This window comes from Anas platyrhynchos, chromosome 3, assembly GCF_047663525.1.
Source record: "Anas platyrhynchos isolate ZD024472 breed Pekin duck chromosome 3, IASCAAS_PekinDuck_T2T, whole genome shotgun sequence".
Lineage (NCBI taxonomy): Eukaryota > Metazoa > Chordata > Aves > Anseriformes > Anatidae > Anas > Anas platyrhynchos.
This window is the reverse complement of record NC_092589.1, coordinates 60,956,611-60,978,326: the sequence shown is the minus strand read 5'-3', so window position 1 is coordinate 60,978,326 and position 21,716 is coordinate 60,956,611. Positions and strand designations below refer to the sequence as shown.

General features: G+C 36.5%; 1 protein-coding gene across 1 annotated transcript in view; it reads left to right on the top strand.

Moving 5' to 3' along the window:
• The window catches only part of PDE7B (phosphodiesterase 7B), a 175,853-nt gene that overhangs the window by 39,202 nt on the left and 114,935 nt on the right, over nucleotides 1-21,716 (top strand). Inside the window, exon 3 of the mRNA XM_005014073.6 lies at nucleotides 17,980-18,040. Within this exon, the coding sequence (XP_005014130.1) occupies nucleotides 17,980-18,040 (61 nt within the window). The remainder of the gene's footprint in view (nucleotides 1-17,979; nucleotides 18,041-21,716) is intronic.

Sequence of the window (21,716 nt, the reverse complement as noted above, 5' to 3'; positions counted from 1 at the left end):
AATCATTGTCATGGTATACTATTTCTGAACCATGCAGCTCTTCTTTGTTATATACAAATTAAGAATATTGAAGTTTCTATTTTCAAAAATTCAATTTTTCTCTAAATGAGAAAGACATCAACAAATATCAATTTAATTTCAGATCCATTTCTGATATTAGCTGGATTGTTATTCATAAGATTTTGCAACTACTTTTTTCATTGCTGTATATAGCAGTGCTTCCTTTATACTAAACATATAATTCATAACATTTTTTCTTATTTTTAAAACAAAATTCAGTTTTGACAATAGAAATTCTGGGCATCTGTTAATTTTTCACAATTTTTGTTTTCTAGGAACAAGTTTTTCATGCTTTAAAACTTTTTGTGACTTCTCACATCATGTTCATTCCATCACATTCATATCTACACCTTCACTAGGAACAGCTCATTCTAACTGTAAATATAACATACTAATGTAGGTATCTTTACAGATTTCAGTAATTGCACAGAATTTCTCATGAACAGTCCCCCCTCTTAACTTTAAAAACTGTGATATCTATAGTCAGTAAGAATTAGTATTCAGGCATCCTTGATGTTTTTGAAGGGTGGAAGTTGAGATGTTTAACACTATAAGATCAATTAAGGAGAAAAGGAGCTGGGTAAAAGAAGTGCTTTTCAGAGTTTGCATCAATTGTTATTAACTCTATTCACAGAAAATCAAACTAACGTGATGCTGCTGCAATTCTGTTAATTAAGGGATGATAAATCCAGTGTGAATTTAGCCTCTCTTTTGTGCCATTTTAGCTACCATCTACAGCTGACTCCTTCCTAAACTCATGAAGGAGTCATAAATCCTTCTCCTTTGCAGCACCGGGCAATGCAGGGAGGCTTCTCCCTGTTGGCCCTTGCTGTAACTCACAGTGTAATTCTACACTGTATTCCACCTTGAAAGTTGGCTATGAGGTACCACTCTCTGACCAGCTAAAACCACTTCGGCTTGCATGAGTCTCTGCCAACGGAAATTGTGCAGAGGATTTAAAAATAGGAATCAGCCACCTCCTGTAGAGTCATCCAGCCATGCTCACTGGTTTTAAAGCATAGAAGTCATATCATTATAGCATGGGTAACAAGAAATAACACAGAAGGCTGCCTTACTTGAGTATTAATGAAATGATAGAGGAGAGTTCAAACCTTATGGATTGCATACATTTAGATCAGATTTGGACCAGTCTCATGTTCCTGTGCTCTACAAGTGCTCAAAGTGCTTCCTGTTTACAAGTGGCAATGGCAGCAACAAGCTAGCTTATTCTAAGACTGAGAGAGCCAAATGGTCTAAATGGGAGATATGCTGGGATTATAACTATGTACCTACTTAGGCTCTCAGGATTCAAAAGCCAGAGACCAGCTCTCTGCAATTCCAACACTTTAAATACATTTGAGCTAATATAGAGAAGGTAAAATGGAGCTTTAAATTGTATGCTTTTTCTCTTTTCTTCAGGGAATGGTTAAAGTAACCAGTTTTTGTCTCCCACCTTTCACTGTTCCCCAGGGAGGAGCAGGGTTTTCTGCTGCTTAATGGGCATAGGTTTTTCTTGCTGGTATCTCTCAAAGCTGTCAGACAGAAGTGTGCGGTCAGTGGACCGTGATGCTCCTCTAAGACTTCCTCCCAGCTGTCTGTAACAGTAGCAATATTGTGCCCTGGTGAACAGCCACTATTCATGCTAGATACTCTGGCTCTCCCTGCTTTCTGTGAGCACACAGTGAATTCCTCCACACACATGCACAAGTATCACTGTAATAGTCACTGGTAAGGATTGCTACAATTCAGATGAGTATTATTTCCCTTAACGTTTTCACACACGTTTCCTAAGCAGTCTCCTTGGGAGCTTAAACTGTCCAGAGACAGCACTGAGCTGAAAATCCATGCCACTGCCTGTGTGTATGAATGCAGTATCTATGCCAGGAAGTAATATGCAATAGAAAACAGCAGCAACTTGTAAGCCATCTGTAAAAGGTAGTCTTACACAGGGGCCCTCAACACAGTTTATACTGAGAAATGACTTAATTCATTGCAAGGCTGAGCTCTCTAAATGTCTGCAGCCACAGTGCAAAAGCTGCCAGAGTGAATAACAAGGTAGGAACCCAGAGTTTGATCTCCTGTTCAGTCTCCGCTTCTGTGCCTGGCTCCCTTCCTACTGGCATGTGCCATACAGTGCTCAACAAACATTACTTTGCAAACATTATGTAGGTGGGCCTCACAACATCTCAGTGAGGTAATTAAACACACAAACCTCACGTTGCAAATGGGGAACTTAGCTTTCTTGCCAGGCTTGTGGATAGAAGCAGTCTCCCAGTATTTCAGAATGTTTCATAGTCCATTAGTATGAAATGGTTGACGGGCAATGTTTCTTCTAAGATTTGCTGACCCCCTCTTCGCTGGGAGTAAAACTGTTTTTCTAGCAGCTTTTGAAATATCAGTGTTTTGATACAAAGCTTATTTGTGTTCTTTGTTAGTTTTCTCTGCAGGAGGTAAGGTAAGACAGTTCATTTCCTTTTGCCAAGTGACAGATCTTTGTTCTCAAGTGCCCCAGGTGTCAGATGTGAGATACATGTAGCCAGGATTCAAAAGTATGGTTGTACTACATTTTTGTAGACAGTTAGGAAAAACTTCAGAGGGATACTTTTGGACTGGTGTACCTTGGCTGGTCTAGCTACAGAGGGCTGAGAACTTTTTAATAACTGCTCTCCTTTAAAAAAAAAAAAAAAAAAAAGCCATGAATTTGCACTGTCCTGATTTTGGTAAAGATTGTTGGAGAACTTCAATTCCTAACAACATACTTTCCCCATTATCTCTCTCATGGGTATTTCACAAGTAGTCCTTGCACACTCCTGATTTTACCTTTAAAAATACCATATTAATCCTTTATGTAGCTATCTGGTGGGTGGAGACATCCACGTCCTGGCCACTTGTGGTGAAGGTCAACAGAGTAGACAAGGTTGTGGTATTTTGTGTTTGTTTTGTGGAAACGTTCAGGAACAAAATTATAAAATATTTATTTTATGTATTGTTTCAAGTATTATGCAAAACCAATAAAAGTAAGTTGAAAGAAAACATCAGCATTTCTGATTTTATATATCAAAGGACAGGAAATTCTCCATCCTTGATTTTCCATTGGGGTTTTAGTGATTTACTCTTTTGAAATACCCTGCTTTAGTATGATATAACGTGTGAAGGATAAGCAGGATGACATTGAATTTAAGCTTTGTTTGATTCAAGTCAGAACCCTCATATTTATCACACATTGTAAGGTGACATCCGTGGACTTCCAAAGATATCACAGCCTAAACACTTTTTGAAACTGGATTAACATCCTTTCCACGGGAGAGATACAATTTTAATCTTTTCCAGGCTTCTGTATTATTACAATAGGCTTTTTTTAATCCTTTCTATATAGCCTCCAGATAAAAATAAACATTGAGTCTAGCAATGTTGGATCACCATGTTGAGAAAAAAAAAAAAAAAAAAAGTGAGTTTAAGGCAGAGGTTTCCCTCCTAAAGAAGTATAGTGGTTGGAAAAAAAATGCATCTCAAAATACTAACTAGTCTGGCCCATGTCATATTTTAAGATGTTGCTTTTAGCGAGCACTGACAGAGCACTTTATTACTCTTTAAACATCTAATGCTCAGTAGAGGTGAACAGTCTTAAATGAGGGGCTATTTCATCACAGTAATGTTGAGAATGCCACCAATGAGTGATGATTTTGATTTTTGATGGACATTCAGTGATGTTAATCAACTTGTTATTTAACTTGCCTGTGGTAAAAACAGCAGAAGACAGTAGTTATGATGGTTTAGGAGTTAGGGGTTGTGTGGAAAGCCACCTTTCTGCTCTTGGGATCAGTGCTGATGATGATGACCAGTCTGCATGTCGTGGATGCAGAGTGTTTTCCACATCAGTACCTTTGGCAATTACTGGTTGTGGAAGCTGGAATTTCTAAGCAACGCTAGCCCAGTGTCAGTAGACATCCTAGTTCAGATACAGCATGACTCCCCATAGCCAAAGAAGGCTGTCTGTCATCTAGATTAATTTAACGATGCCTGGAAACACAGCTACTCAAAGAGCCAACTTCTTATGTTACAGGAGTTAGATTTCTGGCAAACAAATTTTTCATTTACAGAATCTAATATTGCAATGGATGTTTCCCAATGCACTGAGGAAGGGCGCTCTCATTGGTGAAATACCACACTGAATTAAAATATATATATATTTGAAAACCCACACAATAACTTTGTTGTCCTTTTCTTGGATTACTTAGTCTTACTTAGAGACTTTTTTAACTTAAGAATTTGTTGTTTGCCTTTTTGGTGATTGATTTTAAAATTAGAATCTCTTTTGTTTATTATTTTTATACCACGTCTGAAACAGATATTTCAATGGGGTGAAACACTTCTATGTTTCCCCTTGAATGGAAGTATTGAGAAAGCAAATTCCATCTCTATATTCATCCATACTTATCTAGAAGTCCACTTAGCTTCATGTAAGATGAACATGTCAATATTAAACACAGAACAGATGAACTGATAAGCAGAGCTGGCAATGCTCACTCTATTCTTTAAATGTATCACAGTTCCTGTTGCTGTCAATGTGTTATGCTGGCTGATACTCCAGGGATTCAGCCAGTGGCTTTCAGATGTGGAGGGAGAAGCAGGGAGTGATCCAACTTTAGCTAAAGTATCCCTGTTGTTCCAGCCAGGATGTTTTTACCCTTCACAGACTGGAGACAAACAGACCCTCTCATACACTTATCAATACCTTACATGTATGTGTTGAATTTACTTACATACAGGTTCAAAAGGAAAAACTAGATCATCAACAAGCATAGGGCTGATTTAGTAACTGTAGTCTTACGTCAAAAAGGTGCCTTATAGAAATAAAATCTTCACAGTGTTTCTGATCTAATGTGAAACATTTTCAAAATAACTCCCCTCAAAGATGATTTTTCTGGCCCAAATTGCTCAGTTGACTCAGGTGAAACTGCTCATCAGTTTGCATGATTAGTTCCTGTATTTACTCATCCATTACTCAACAAGATAAATGTAGTCATAATGTTAATGTAGGAAATGGTACACAGAATTAGAGGCAACTGGAATGTTACTCCCTCTTCTTCCAGTAGGTTGGTGACCTTTAGAAAGTTTGTGTAATCAGTCCTTTCCTCCATTTCCCATCTGTAGAGTATCTAAATGTAAATCTTTGCCTGCCTCAAGGGTGAAGTTAAATAATGTTGCAAAAAATAATTAACATAAAAATTAAAAGAACTAAGAAATAAAAATTAAATTCACAAACACAGAATGTTTGCCACATGCAGAAAACTGTTAAAACTTGTTACGCTTTTTGTATCAGTTTCATCATGAGACTTGCTGCCGTCACATTATTCAGCAGGTTAGCATTGTATGGCCAGCATTCAGATAATAGAAATGCATCTGCATGCATAATACTGATGTGTCTGAACCACAAGAGTTTAGATCCAAATGCAAATTTCCTGTGTTTTCACATAAACAGGAGGTACTTCAAAACCTCTTTTAATTGGGACCAAACACATTTTCACTGCAAAGGTTGTTTGCACTGAATAGAATTTTCACCTTAGTTATTAATCAGCATCATGTGGCATAAAATGAATAGTACCTTTCAGTAAAATAGTCAGCCAAGATAATTAGATATGACCTTATCATTTATGTATTATGCAAATTCTATTTCAAAAGAATTTTGTAAATGCTAGGAAAATCATTTAAACAAAGTTTCTAATTGCTACTGTAAAAAACTTCATTGTGCGTGATCTTTCTTCCTCAAATGAGATAGATGTACCACTTGCAATATGTGCAGTTTTATCAGATTCACGTGGCTCAGATACATTGCAATATATGGGAAATCGTGACTCATTTGTTAAAAATGACAAGTGTCATATGTAAACACTACAGATACATAATAGTGTATTAATGTTTTAAAAAGAGAACTTTTACTAAGAGGTGCTTTCAGATTCTGATGTGAAAAGTGCTTCTGCTCCTTTCTCTTGATCACTGCACTTGACGATTTTTAAATGTACCACTGCACCTCACAAAGTAGAATTCACATAGCAGTCTTTACCCCCTACAGATTTTAGCTGTCTTTTCTACTTCATTATAATCATTACATGTTAAACACAAAAGTGTGTAACAAAGTAAAATATGAAAAGTGGAAGAATTATTTTCCCTACTGTTTTATCATTGTGTGAGAAAATAACAGGATTTAACTGTAACTTCAGAAAAGATAGTCTGTTTACTGTGAAAAAAAAAATGTATTTTGCTTTAGTTTGCCTTTAGTTTGTGATCCTCACAGCTGTACTGCAGAATTCACATTATATTCCTCCAAAGTGGTCCAATAGTCCTAATAGCTACAACCAGAGGAGTATTTTTAATTCCTTCACAAAAATGCTATGAATCCAGAGTTGTTAAAAAAAGCCATGCTGGCCTTGTCCACTATGACAAGTACCCCTATGACCCAACCTTCTAGATATCCCATGGTGACAGCATTCAAAGTTCCCTGTAACATTTCTTCTTATCTGCCAGTCCTGTTGCTGTCTTATGGCAACTGGGAGAACTTTTCATCTGTTGTGCAAATCCAGCTTCTGTCATTCAGGATTAACACTGATTTTAGGGTCCAAATGTACAACAGTTGTTAATGCCCATGGAGTCAGCTAAATCCTTCTAATTATAATTGATTAAAAGTTAGGCATCTAGTCTTTCTCTGTAATCAGGTGGGCTGAATCAATCTCTAGGATTTTCCATTTCTCTTTCTTTATGAGTTTAAAAATCTTAGATCATTTTCCTCAAGTGAGATTCAAAAGAATAGTTTTAAATATGATACAGATATTGTTCAGGAGTTTTACAGATGCACATCTTAATTAATTTAGAGAAATAACTAGGCAGGACTTTCAATATCTTAGCATTTGTTAAAAAATATATGAGGGGGAAATATTTTCTTGAAGCCTATCATGTAAAAATTGGAAAACCAAGAAAAAACTTGAAAAACAATAGTTCTTGGGAATTGTTTTTCAATCCCACCTTCTTTAATATAAATACATAATAACAGTGACACTTAAATAGTACAAGACAAAAACAAACACATCCAAAAATAAAATCCTTTGACAAGAAAACACTACATAACACACACAGTTTTACTCTTGAGGGACCAGATAAAGAACAAGCTAAATATGGCAGATATTAGTCACATTACTTTATACTCCTACTGCAACAAATTCAGACTTATGGTGATAAGGTTGGTAAAAGACACTAAATAGAAATGATACCATGCGTATTAGTCAGAACCAAATTGGTTAACACTGAAAATCAAAGATGTTGGCTAGCTCATTACAGACTAGTAGGGGATATATGATAGAAACTGCACAAGTAAGATGCTCACCATGTTGGCATTGGCTGCTCTGAGTGAAAGATATGAGCACAATATGGCCAAAAAACAACATAAGATTATTCCCATGAAATTCCAAGAAACATTCTCAGGAGCTTAGTCCTTTCCTTTTGCCAGCTAAAGGATAGGCATTAGGTAAAAGAGGTTATAACCAGCATCTGTTGAGAGGCAAGAGAAAAGAGAAGCTTTGTGCAGCACTTGTAAAAATAAACCTGTTTTGAAGTGATGCTTTCACACATTAAATAGAAAAAGAAAGGGGGGGGAGAGAGAGAGAAGACGAAGAAAAACTACTCTAAAAGAAAATTTGTGCTTCTGAGAATTATTTTCAGAGAGAAATTTTGTCTTTTTAGCATTTCTCTGAAAGACTGAAACCTTGGAAACTCTGACTAATATGTCCAAAAAAAACATGAATTTCCATGTATCTGGAAATATCTTCATAGTGCATATCGCAAAAGTATCTAAATGTTTTCTGATAATAATGGCTTTTGTATTACTCTAGATATGTTGTAAACTGCACTTTGAAAGTTGTTGAAAATATGTTTGCAGCAATACAGTTTCTTTTCATGCAGAAGATGCTCTTCCCTAATACGACATTGTCTAATATGACAATTTTGAAATACAAATTTTTCTTGTCAAAACAGCACAAGCTGTTTTTTAGCTCCATATGTTCTGCATGCAAAGATTAGCTGTACACCGAGTGTACTTGAAGTTCTAAAGGTCATTTTTGCAGTGCTGAGGTTACTTAGTTATATGAGTACTTCTAATAGATTGTTTTGACTGTAGAAGGACGTGTTGACAGGCTAAAATGCCACCATAGAGGCTCATTTTTACAGTATGTGTTTGATCACATGCTGAACAGATGCCCACAAAATTTTTAGTTACGTTATTGGTACAGAACAATTAAAGATAGTTAACATGCAGTTGTATAAAATGTTTTCACTACTTATAGTGGCAAAAGAGTTTAAAACAGAGTATGAAGCAAAAGAGCTCAAACATCTTCAGAAGGGTGACCGAAATGAAATATGGGAGTACAGGTGTAAGTGGTTGGTGTTAAACTCAGGAGATACTGTCTGAAGTGAGGATTTTGTGCTGTGACATGTTGATATCATCTATACAACTAATAAGACAAGGCCCAAAGCCGTTACTTGGTTGCATCTCTTTTGCACAGCAACTGGGCCTGGGTTTCCTTTGGACGTCACTGAATGACGGAATTACATGTATAGTATCACAGAATGTTTGTGGTTGATAGGCAAGTTAAATATCATCTAGTTCTAAGTCCCCTGCCATTGACAGAGACATATTCTACTGGACCAGGTTGCTCAAAGCTCCACCTAGTCTGATGTTCGACACCTCTAGGGATGGGGCATCCACAGCTTCTCTGGGCAACCTGTGCCAGTGCTGCACCACCCTCAAAGCAAAGAATTTCTTCCTAATACCTAGTCTATATCTACCCTCTTTTAGTTTAAAACCAATATCCCTACTCCCTGATAAAGATCCCCTCTCCAGCTTTCCTGTAGGCCCCATTTAAATAATTGAAGGCTGTTAGAAGATCTCCCTGGAGCCTTCTCTTCTCCAGGATGGACACCCCCAACTGCCTCAGCCTGTCTTCATAGAAGAGGTGCTCCAGCCCTCTGATCATCTTCATGGCCCTACGCTAGACCTTCTCTAATATGTCAATGTCTTTCTTTTGCTGGGGGTCCCAGAGCTGAATACAGTACTCTTGTTTGTGTCTCACAAGAGAGGAATAGAGGGGGAGAATCACCTCCCTCAGCCTGCTGGCCATGCTTCGTTTGATGCAGCCTAGGATAAGGTTGGCCTTCTGGGCTGCCAAGTACACATTGTCAGCTCATGCTCATTTTTTTGTCCACCAGTACACCCAAGTCCTTCTCCTCAGGGTTGTTCTCAATCCACTCATTGCCCAGACTGTATTCATGTTTGGGGTTGCATCGTATGATGAAATGGTATTGCAAAAAGAAGTTTGCTTGGACAAGTTTTACTTGCAAAGTCTCTCACAGATGGCAGGCATCAAACACAAAGTTATCACAGGGAAAGAGCAAGAAGAGAGAGAGAGAAAAGAAAGCAGAAATTTCATTTTCAATGAGACAATAAATTTTGCATAGATACCCATGCAACCCTACTACTTCAGGTAAATGCAGTGTGGTACACAAGTGACGCTATCAGTGAAGCAGTTTCCTATCTTCTCCTTATAAGTGCTCTGTTTTCAGTCCTCCAGGTGGCTGCTTCACTAGACTTTCAACATACATGTTTTTGAGATGTATTTGATTTATTTAACAGTCTGACGAGAATCTTCACACAGTTATTTGCTTCTTGGAAAGAGCAGTATGTCAGTCAGTACTTCTGAGGCTTTGACCCTTCCAGTGGAAAATATATGAGAAATACATGTGTTGAAGTGGAGACCTAAATTCTTAGAAATTAATTCTATATTTTCTTCCCATTACATATTTCAATAGAAAGTGAAAGTTAAATGGCAGTGACCATAGAAAACAGATAGGAGAACAGCTTAGCTCTGCAGCTCCTAGGAGGAGGAAAGATAATTTTGTGACCCAGAAAATGTTTAGGTACATAGAACTTTGATGTTTCACATCAGAGCAACAATAAATAGAGACAATGAATTTGCCTTTTCCCTAGTATCGGTATTTTCCACCCCATCTTCCCTCCCACTTAGAACTGTTTTCATGGTGGGAGGATCCATTACGTAATCTACAGATGTTTTACATTCTTTAAAATATAAACTTGAAAATGAACAATAATACAAAATCATCCCACGAGAGCAAAATCTAGTCTGCTCTTTAACGTTTCTTGGATGATAGTACCCCCTCAGAACAGGCCTACAAGTTATGCTTTGCCTGTTAATGCACACTCAACTATGTCTTACTGCTCATTAAAATCCAACATTGTTATTGCTTAATAATTCTAGATTTGGTTTTCAATGCCCATGTTATAAAAACTTAGAAAACAGGGATGCCATATTGAAACACTGACAGATTCTCAGGGGGGTCAGGGCTACTGACGCCTCCCTAATGAAGTCACACATTGTTAAACATTTTTTTCCTGAACTGAAGAAGAAAACAAAGCAGTTAAACCATTGTACCAATTTTCCAGCAACATTAATCCATTTCAAACCATTCCGAACCATAGTAAATGACAGGTTTGTGAGAAAATGAACTGCCTAAAGGTTTGCTTCAGGCTATTTAGCCCACAAACAAGTTGCTGACTATTGGCAATAGTGGTTGGTTGGAAATTATTGCTCAATTTAGTTATAACTACTTCTATTCACTTCTAATTACCTGGTTTTTGTAATTACTTTTTGTGTGTGTGTGTGTCTTCTGTTTGCACTCACTGAGGGTCTGCATCATGGTAAATTCCAGAATAAAATGTATTGCCAAGGTGCTGCTGGATATTGACACTGACAGTGTTGAAAGGTTATTTGAGCAATGTGTTTTCACTTCCTGGAGGGAAGTGAGTGAAACCTCGTCTTTCACTGGGAAAACTTGTAAAGGGAAAAACTTTCAAAACAAGATAGCCCAGGCATAGTCATTTTACTCTGCAGAAATTTATCCAGATGTTAAAAGGTCCTGAATTTTCAGTTTAAGTATGCCTCAATTCTGACACCAAATAGGGAAGCTAGAACCTTACCCATGAAATATGATAAAACTGCTATATAATACTGGTGGTAATGTGTAGAGAAGCAAATGCAGTATTCTGGCTGCTAATAGTATTTGAAAGACAGTTGTCAGTATGCTGTGATTGTGCCATATTTATAAATGGGTGGGCATACATGCAGTATATACCAGTTCAAGATAAGCATTCTTTTTTTTCAGCCCAATTTAGTGCAACTATTAACTTGCTAAATGCAGGTCTACATTTTTATGTAAACATAAGATGTGATCTATAATCATTATGGGAACTGTTAATAAGCCTCAAGGAGGTAATATGCAAAAAATTACAGGTTCTTTTTTTATCAGTCTTGGGTAATTTCATTGGCTAAAATATTCTAGTGTTGTTCACCTCCGCTGGAAATATTTATATATAAAATTTTCAAATTGTGTTCATTATATGCATATTTTCATGTAAGAAAGGCTAACTAAAGTTCTTGAAGAACTCAGGGATGGAAATTCAAGGTCAGATGAACAGAGTGAGCTTTTTGCAACCATTCACTCCAGAGAAAAAGGACAAAATGTGGACCTGTTAAATTTAAAATAATGTGTGATATAGAGAAAAGTAGCTGTTGTCTCTATACAAGTAAAAGCAATTACTTCATTGCCTCCGCTAAGACCAGCATATGTAATAGCTAAGGTTTCAGCAAAATTCAGAAGTATTTAGTGTGTAAGTATATCTCAAGAACATGCAGAGTATTGGAAAGGAATTTATTTGTTTTACTTAAACATTAGTTTTTATCTCTACCAGAGGTTGTCACAAGGCTTTCATCTGAGGGGAGGTGACTGAGGAAAGTCTGCAGGCAGGGCAGTAAACTCATGTCAGCCTGTGACAGGTCCTGTACTTTCTTTTGCTCCTGTCAGAGAGGGGACACTAAATTGGAAATACTTGGAAATTGGAAATAAGCTTAACAAGGCGTTGGAATTCCTACTGTTCCTACACCCTGATATTGCATCAGCACTCAGGATGAATCCACCTTAAATGTACTTTCAGGAAGCCTGAAGCTGAAGGTCATGAGGACTGACTCCTAATGAAATATTGCCCTTAATTTTCAGCAACCAGTTGTTTTTCTAAAATATTGCTAAAACTTTTGAAGCATTGCTGCATTTCACACTAGCAGACTTTATATCTATAAATCATTAAGTAATTAGAATGGTGCTTTTAGATACTAGAGAACTTTATTCAAGTACTTTTTAATGGTGATGGGGAAAGGAATGCAATAGGAAAACAGAAATACGATTAAAAGTAGCACTGTGGTTTTTTTTCCTCTGAGATCTTCCAGTTTTTGATATAAGCACAGAAGCTCTAGGCTTCGCCTTAATATTTTTTTAATCAGATGTGTTTGTGAGTATATCTTTTAATTCTGATTTCATAAATTATATGTGGTACTCTGAGAAGAAAGAAAAAGCTCTTTTACCAAAGAATGTTGTTATGCAGAATACAGTTCCTTCCACTACTGGTAACAGCAAACCATATTAATTTAAGATTACTTTTAAACAAGAAATCAAATGAATTCTTGAAAAATATTGGACTTAAAATCAAAGTCTAATTAACACATGTTTGGAGATATAGTAAATCCTGTCACTTGCAAAAAGATTATCCACTGATTACTGTAATGTTTGGCTGATGATGTATATTAAGTACCTAATTTTATTATATTGAACACCATATTCAGGACATGATGAACAGAACAGAGTGAAGAAACCTATAAACATCATTTCTACTTGAATAACCTTTTAACTGACGAAGCTGGCTTTTCAAAACTTGGTTGTCTGTAGCTTAAAAAGGTCAAAATTGTTCATATTCAAATTTCATGCCAAAAAAGAATTATTACATTTTTAAAACACTATACACTCTAAAATTACTAAAATAGTTAAATGTTAATTATATGCATTTAATAAGTAGAAAATTAACATGCCACTTATTGCAATTCTAATGACAAACATTTCAGACCTCTACTTGCTGAATTTTGTCATAGTCGAGCCTGTTTATTTATTTCAATTTCTTGATTTGCATCTCTCAGCTTAGAATGTGTAATGCACTAACTTAACATACAGATAGAAGATAAATTTAACGACTTCAAAAACTTTTTTTTTTTTTGCTAGAAATCATTTTCTTCACAGCATAAAAAAAACTAAGGGCATACAGGGCATACTCTGTCTGGGTATATACACTCTTTATTGCTACATATCTTAAGGACTCAAATGCAGGTGGTGTGACCCCAGGCATGCTGGAAATGGAAACCCAACCTATGAATGATCACATAATACTGGAAAAGTAATATGAGATACATAGCTACATTAGCACAACTGACTAGGGTAGATTTTCCATCCACTCTTGGCGTGAATGTTTTTTTCTACCAGTTGTGTCCTACTTTTCTGCAGTTTTGCTTACACTCCTTTGGCATAGAACTCCCGCAGAAGACTTCCTATATTCATTTGTAGTCCACATAATGTCCTGTAAAGAGGTCATCTTGCCTGAGAGATCCCTCCTCCAGCAGTCTTTTAATACAGAAGATTGTGCCTGTGTAACATGGTATTTCCTTTTTCCAACAGGTGGTACTGGGCCATCAGAGCCAAGCAGGCTGGCTTCAAGCCTTCTAATTTATCTCATCAAAGGAACTGAGTTCATTTCATTTTTTATTTTTTTTTTCTGAATATCACATCCTTTCATCCCTGTTCTCTGACTGCAACTATTTCATTTTTCTCTCTTTGTTTTTTAAGCTCTGTTTTTAGCAGCTCCAAGCTGCTCTTTTTACCATTTCAGCTTACCACTTTTCAGCTTATGTAACAGATTCTACATCAGGGTGTGTATCTTATCTCAGGAAAGGGAGTTGAGAGTAGAAAATCCATTAATTTATTTTCTTATCTAAACATAAGTACTTTCTCACATGTATAATGAATTTGAGGCTGCAATCCTGTGTGGAAATGCATCCATGTTACTGAAAATACTAACTGAAAGGGGGGAAAAAGCAACCTGCAGCCTAGTCCAGAATTCAGTGATTCAAGAGCTATGAAACTATAATGAAGATTTGGAGGGGTTGATTTTACTTGTATTTACCCATTTCTTTGTTAATAAAAAAATAATCTGATCACTTCCAAACACAGCAGCATTTCAATTTTCAGCAATAAATCCTCCCTCACAAGAATATATGTTATTGTACTTCAGGGGAAGTGAAAGCTGGTGGTATTATTTACAGCATGGAATCTCCTGTAAAATCAGCAGTCCAGCATCTAGGGCTACTTATAACAGGACCAGTCCCATCACTGCTTAACAGTCCTAACCATGAAGTCCACAATGAGATTTAAAAATTCCCACACTTTGAGATCATTTAGATCCAAGAACATGATTTATCATATTTTAGAGAGAAAAACCTTGCAACTTGAATGATGTTCAGTTATAGGTCAGCTCTATGAATCCATCTGCATCATACATTTCAAGAAATGATGTTCAGAGGTTGCTCTCCTGTTTGAGTTTACGCTCTTCCTAACTGGATAATATATTTCACGTTTACAGCTCACCACTGATATTCTTACTTATCCAAAATGAGTAAGGAAAACTGATACTTTCTTCCAGACCTGATTGATATGAGTATCAAAACTGCTGCCTTACAAGGAGTAGCTTTGCAGAATCACAGGATCACAGTTGTTCTAGGAGCTGTTTGGCCAGACTTTAGAAGGGATTTATTTATCTCTCATCTTCCCCTAACAGATATATATGGTGATCTACATGCATGCAATAGGTCTGATATGTCCAGAATTATTCTTCCTTTACTTTCTGACTGATTGAATTTAAAAAGTAGAATAACCAGCATCTAATGTCAAATTCCTATTCTTGCTCTGGTGGGTCCACTGCTGACTCTGCAGACAACTTAGAAGTTTACAGAGGAGAATGAGCCACTGCTTTAGTCCCAGTTTGGAAATGGATAGGGAGTGGAGACACTCTTGGCCTCGTCTCTCAGTACCATCCCGGCATACAAGCAGGTGGAACAAACCCAACCCAGAAAGGGAAGTGAGCTGGGCCAGGAAGAAGCTTATCCAGCCCTGGCAGGAATTCGTAACAGCGGTGACACCGTCTCAGTTTAATCCTGAAAATTAAATCCTGAAGTCATTCCTTACCCTCTCATTCATGGAAAACATTTGGTAACAGCAAAAATGCCTCAAAACCTCTATTTTTCAGATGAACAAAAATGAGCTCCTACTGCAATTCTGTGCCACTTTACACACCCAAGATCCAAACAAATCTTTTTCAGATTCTGTGAGGAGTTTAGTAACAGCTTATTTTTCATCCTATTTATGCACACCTATGAGCTTTCACTGGCATCAGAAATAAAATTGCTGCAGAATTTTTTTCTTGTGTTATTTCTAGCTGCAGGGAAAGGAGTAAAAATCTCTTAATGTAGTTGTTTTTGCATGATTTTCAGTCAATTGTGTGGATTGCAGGGATTGACGGAATTCAGATAAGCCTATGAACTTTTATACACTTATCTAAATCCTACTTGCAAAGTTTTCAAAGTTCATCCATCATTATAATAGATCCTGTGGGATGTTAGTGGACTCAGTAGAACATTAGCTGTTTTCCAAGTTTCCTAATACTAAGACTGATAAGTATTGCTGGATATTGTAAGACACCATTTACCAGCCTGAAATGTGATGTTTATGTAAATATGTCTGGAACATACAATACATCTGGGGGACTAAATCAAAAATAACCACAAGTTTTGAAAGAGTGGCTTAAATTCTGGGCTGAGAAGGACAGTGAATTTTGAAGTGCTTTCTTAAATCTATGTTTGTCAAAATATACTGATGGTCATGAAGAAAACACAGGGAAATGTGAAAAAAAAAAAAAAAAAAAAAAAAAAAAAACACAAAGCGCCTATCTTAACACTCTTCCCTGAAGAATAAAAAGCAAATTTCTTTGTCTCCTGAGAAGGAGCCTGTATAAGAGCATTTGTAAAATTAACTTTGAAATGTTGGATACTGTTTCTTTTTTGTAATATTTCAGTAGTATGCTCTCCCACCTGGGAAGGCTAGTACAGATGTCTGTTTTCTCTTTTTAGATGTACTGATATATAAAGAGACTGTGCGTAGGAGATGGGCCTTTGTTTGTTTGTTTGTATTTATTTCAGTATGAGGGAGGTGAAGGTGATTTTAAAAACAGTGAGTTCCAAGTGTGTTGTGTTATTCACCTATGAAGCTGTTGTTGCATTACAACTTCTTTGAATCCCTGTTATTTTTTACTTACCTGTACTTACTTTACTTTAACATTATCTGCTGTAAATGGCACTTTTTTTTAACCAAAAAAAATAAAAATAAAAAATAAAAAAGGATGGGAATAACCATTTTGTCTTACATAAAACAGAAAAGCATATGTGCAGAAAAACAGAAACTGTGTAGGAATTAAGAGAGAAAAGAAGAGGAATGGAAATGGATATTTCTCAGTGATTTTCCCAAACTTGCATCACTGTTCTTTTATTCCCACTTGGTTATAGGTGCTAAAAGCATAAATGAAAATGAACAAGTATGGACCACTTTTATCTATAGAATATGAAGCTGTCCTATATGAGGCTTTTACCTGTAGAATATGAGGTTAATATTAAGCCTATCACAAACTTTGAGTGTACTGATAAAAAAATGAACCTTTTTTTGGAGAGTCTGAGGCAACCACTCCTGAACTGAGTGGGTTCTGTATGCTGACTTTAATCGGAGCTGGATCAGACCCATGAGCCACATCAATTATGTTCCTGCTGGCAGCTAAACTGACATATCTGTCTGCATAAAAGACTCACAAATGATGCCTCATCTTTGAAAACAGCCAAACGTTTTGTATTCTGACCCTAAATCTAATGATGTTCCTTCGTTGGATTTGTATCGGGACAGAATATCAGCCCTGATCAAATATATCTACACCTGTGAATATTATTTTTTAATATTAATTAATATGACAAAACACATTAGCATAGAATCAGAAATTATTTGCACTTTACAAAAATTGGTTTTACTCACATGTGTTACAGAGAGCTCAAATTCAGCAAAATGACAGTTTTCTTTAATTTTAAGAGCTGTGTTTTTAAAATAAGCTAATTTTACAGAAATACAATTTGTTGAATCAGCTTGGCTGAAGAGATGGTCTCTGACAGGAGGGGTTAAAGAATGGACACTGGAGTGGACATTGGACCATAGGCAAAGCAGCAGTATGGAGTGGAATCCTAAACTTAACTGTTTATACACTGAAAGGCTGTGGCTTCATGCTCCTGTCCCTGTTAGTGGCAGATCTGATACACAGGTGATTCACTGTCCTGATCTGCTTGTTCTCATCACTTGTCCATGACAGAGATTGCCACACCCTCTACCCTTCTATCATTTCAGCCCTTCACAAAATGATGCTCTGAATCATGGTTAGGAAATGACTGCATTTTTAAAGACAGCCAAAATAAAAGATACATTTCTGTTTTGTTTTATTTTCAGCTGGATCATTTCACAGCTCATGGTTAGGGTGCAGCCATGTGACGACTAAATCAGTGTATGGAGGGGGCTGCAATACCAACCAGTGGTAAATGAGGGCCTCCTGCATATTTTGGACCAATGCTAACAAATAGTAACAGAGATGAGGCAGTTGTTTAAGCCATATGTACCTGGTGAATACCTGGTGAATTCCCTAGAGTACAGAGTTGACCCATCTTTATCTATTAACAATGTCCATTTTTCCTCTAACTTTGACTACTTGAAATTATTCTGATTTTTGCATTTTATCATCATGGCTCTGAGCATTTCTAGTGCCAAACGTAAAGAGATATATCAGAGGATGAGGATTTAACTAAATATATATTAACTAAATCTTTTTCCTTTTTTTTCCAGAGGTGCGGAGAAATCTCATTTGATAGTCCTGATCAGAATGCCAAATGTGTTCGCATGCTAGGTAAGAGTCTTTTCTCCTCTTGATAATAAGAAGTGTGTGGAAATATGTTTACTTGGAGATTTCCCCTCAAAAGTACATGATAAGTGTTGTGGCATTTATATAGCTAATCCACATGTAGTCCTCATTAATTTATTCTTTACATGCAATTTTCTGTTACTTAAAGTATATATATATTCCAGTAGTGCCCATCTACATAGATGAAAATACAGCAATACCACACTATAATTGTGACCTCTGATATACTCAAGCCCAGAACTCATATTAAAAAGCTGAAAATCTCTGTAACAGAGCCAGATTTTTGAAATCACCCTGGGGATAATGTGAACTTTTGTAGACTGCACAGCTTTAATATAATAGAGCATTTATGTGCTTTTAAAAAGAGTATTAATTTCACAAATATATATCAAAAGCCTCTATGTCAGGCCTTCAGCTGCATCAATCAGCAAAATTCCCATCATTGTGATCTTACAGATTTGCGCTGATGTAGCACTTTGCCCATCATTTGTAAAAATTAATATTGAGCAGAAGTGTCTATTCTTTGGAAACAATACAGGAATGTTCTGCTATGCTTCATTAATTTCTGTGACCAATTTTAGTGTATTCGCTTGTTCCATCTACAATGGTAGCACTGAAACATTAATAGCACCATTAGTATCACAGCAAAAGTCAGCAGCAAGTGTCTAAAAAAACAAAAGATAATTTTTTACTCAGAAAAAAATAAAATCATGGAACATTGGAAGGATTAGACTTTAAATTCTGAGTACCTTTCACCTGCCAGGACTGAGATAAATATATGTGGTAAATTAGAGTATTACAGTTAAAAACACAATGACTGAAATAGTCACAATTACAAAAGCTGCAACTGGCAATGCCTAGGAACGTAATTCCCATCTGGGTGCATAGCTGTGTTCTGTAATAACAGATTATGTGGTTTGTTGTTTATATTCATTAAATCCTATTGTCACAATAGACTATAATTGCTGCAGAGGAAATCTGTCATGCCTATAGTGCACAGATCCCAACAGATGAACTGACACAATGGACCGTAATGATCTGTTACATCAGTGATCCATGGTTAGAGGTTCTTAATGGCACAAGCTGACAGAAAAGATACACTTTTGATCCTTTATCATGTCAACTATAATCTACAGCTAAAATACTGTTGAGTGCATAATACTGTAGCTCTAAGGAAGTTATATGCATGCAAATGTTATTAACCATTAGAAGAAAGGAAAAAAAAAAAAAAAGGAGAAAAAGAAGAGATATCAAGAAGAAAAAAAAAATTGCCTACAGCTGAAAGTCTTCACAAGTTGGTTTGTTATTTGGTTTGGCATTTTTATAACATTTTGGTCTGAAACTGGGGAGCTTGTCCTTAGTGCGAATTATTCTTTAGGAAGAGTGAAGAGAACATGATCTTTTTTCCAGTAGACATGTTCTTATCTATGTCATCTAGTATGTACATATGCAAGAATAAGAAGTTATACTGTACTCTACAGAGGAACTGCTAGGAATGTAAAATGACTCTAAGGGGTTACACCAAAAGTCGGACTAGCTAGTGGAACTTTCTCAGAGGTGATATCTCTTGTATTTTAAAGTATTTCTCCTGCTAATTTTATGCATCAGTGTCTAATAAATTAAGGACCTTAGTATCCAATATAATACAGGATATTCTATTTCATCCCAAGGTATTCCAAATCATGTACAGAGCTGAGGTTATTCTAAGAGCAAGGGAATACCCGACAACTGGCTCTGTAAGAGGTATGGGAAGTAAAAACTAAATTTGCTCTGAGGGCAGCTGCTGGAAACTAACTTCACTGTCTTGATTTGCCAGAGAAATGTGTGTGGTTCTGGTAGTGTCACAAAGCCAGAGGGCTCCCATGCTGATACTTCTCCTCAACTCCGTGAGGAAGAGCATGAGCCAGAAAATGTAAAAGACCTCAGACTTTGTGTTGAGTGCGTCATGCAGTATCCAATTTCAGATTTTACAGGGGAATTGAATTTCCAAGAGAATGAAAGAAAAATTTTGTCACTGATCAATGCAAAACTGACATTATAGCATCTGTGGGTATAACTAATGAACAAAGCACAACATGCCTTCAGAGAGGGGTATCTTTGTTGACTGCACAGTCTTTGAAATGTGCTGAAATCGTCATGCTGTCATTTACTGTAACATTGGCAAAGTACTGAAAAAAATCTAGAAGGGCAAGTCCCAGCAGCTGCAAGAGGATAATTATTTTGTACGAAAAGAAAGACAGGAATCTGGAGCACTGACTCTATTTCTTCAGGGATCTTTGACACAAGACCAGTCCATACTTGCAACGGTATATTATCAAGCAGTATTCTAGAATGGTAATAGATGTTTTTGTCAGAAAAGGTTTATATCTGGTTTACACTAGTATTTCTGAGCTTGCTACAAATTTAAAGATATTTGGAATAACACTAGGCTTGCTAGCATGATTCCAAACTCCTTCAGATTATGGATTGATATGGGTTATGTGAGTGAGGTTCATTTTCCATAAAGCCTGAGGAAGAGAGGTTTTCAGTGAAAGTCTTATTCTATTCCTATCTTCTCACTGGAAATTGGGAAATAGTAAATAAAGAAATGCCTAAATGCTTACAATGGCTACAGTGAAAGCAGATAACTTTTCAATGGACTGAATTGATATTGTTTCACATGAGGTTAAGAGCAAAATAATCAATTTAGTGTCTTGTCTTTTAGTATTGGAGTGATGGATATTTAAAATCCAAGTGTGAAAAATGACTTGAACAGAAATAATTAAATGATCTCTTTAATTTCTACTTCCTGACGATATAAAACGTAATGACTGCATGTTATACCCTGGATATGTTTGTTATCAGTGCAATTACATGAACTCAAGTGTTTAAAGAATATGATGTATTCCCCCTTACACTTTATATGATACAAGTTTCTTTATACTTCTGCATGTTGTACTAGTTAAAGTAAAACAACTTTTGTAACTGTTGCCGAAGAAAGTTGGTCAGTGGCCCATCTTAGCCTTTTGAAGACCTAAACTATCAGATCCTAAACTATCACAGATTTCTGGGTTTTGGCATTTGGCAGTTGAGAAGAATACCATACGGTCAGTATAATTGTGGTGTCAGAAGTTTCCCTGGAAGCTCTGAGTCTCTCCAGAGCCTCCAGTAACTCATCAGCATTTCCAATGAAAGGTAGAAAATCTGTACCATTCTGCTTAAATTGGAGTGGTTATCAAGTTAGTGAGGTTGCTTTACCGTGACAAAATTGCTAGATAATTCTGAAATGGATGTCAAAAATCTTTTGCTTTATTCTGCATTCTAGAAGTTAGAACCCTGGGCTCCTCATGCCCCTTACTTGTAATGATTTTGATTTTTTTTTTTTTTTTGAATGGTAATTGGCAAATAAATAAATAAATAAATAAGAAAATAACAGGGTATTCTCTATGTGGTTATTAGTTCAGATATTCATACTGTGAACAGCAGAAGGGAACTATCCCTCTCCCTGGAGGGCCCACTGTTGTTTTCAATGGCACAACCTGCAGTAAATTTTTCCCATATGTAGACAAACATTTTCTGGGCTCAGGCATGACCCAATGACGTATCATGCAGAGATAATTGGGTTAGTTTGCTGTGCAAATTGCTGGTTGGATGCCTAAGCTAATTAACTCTGCTGAGAAGA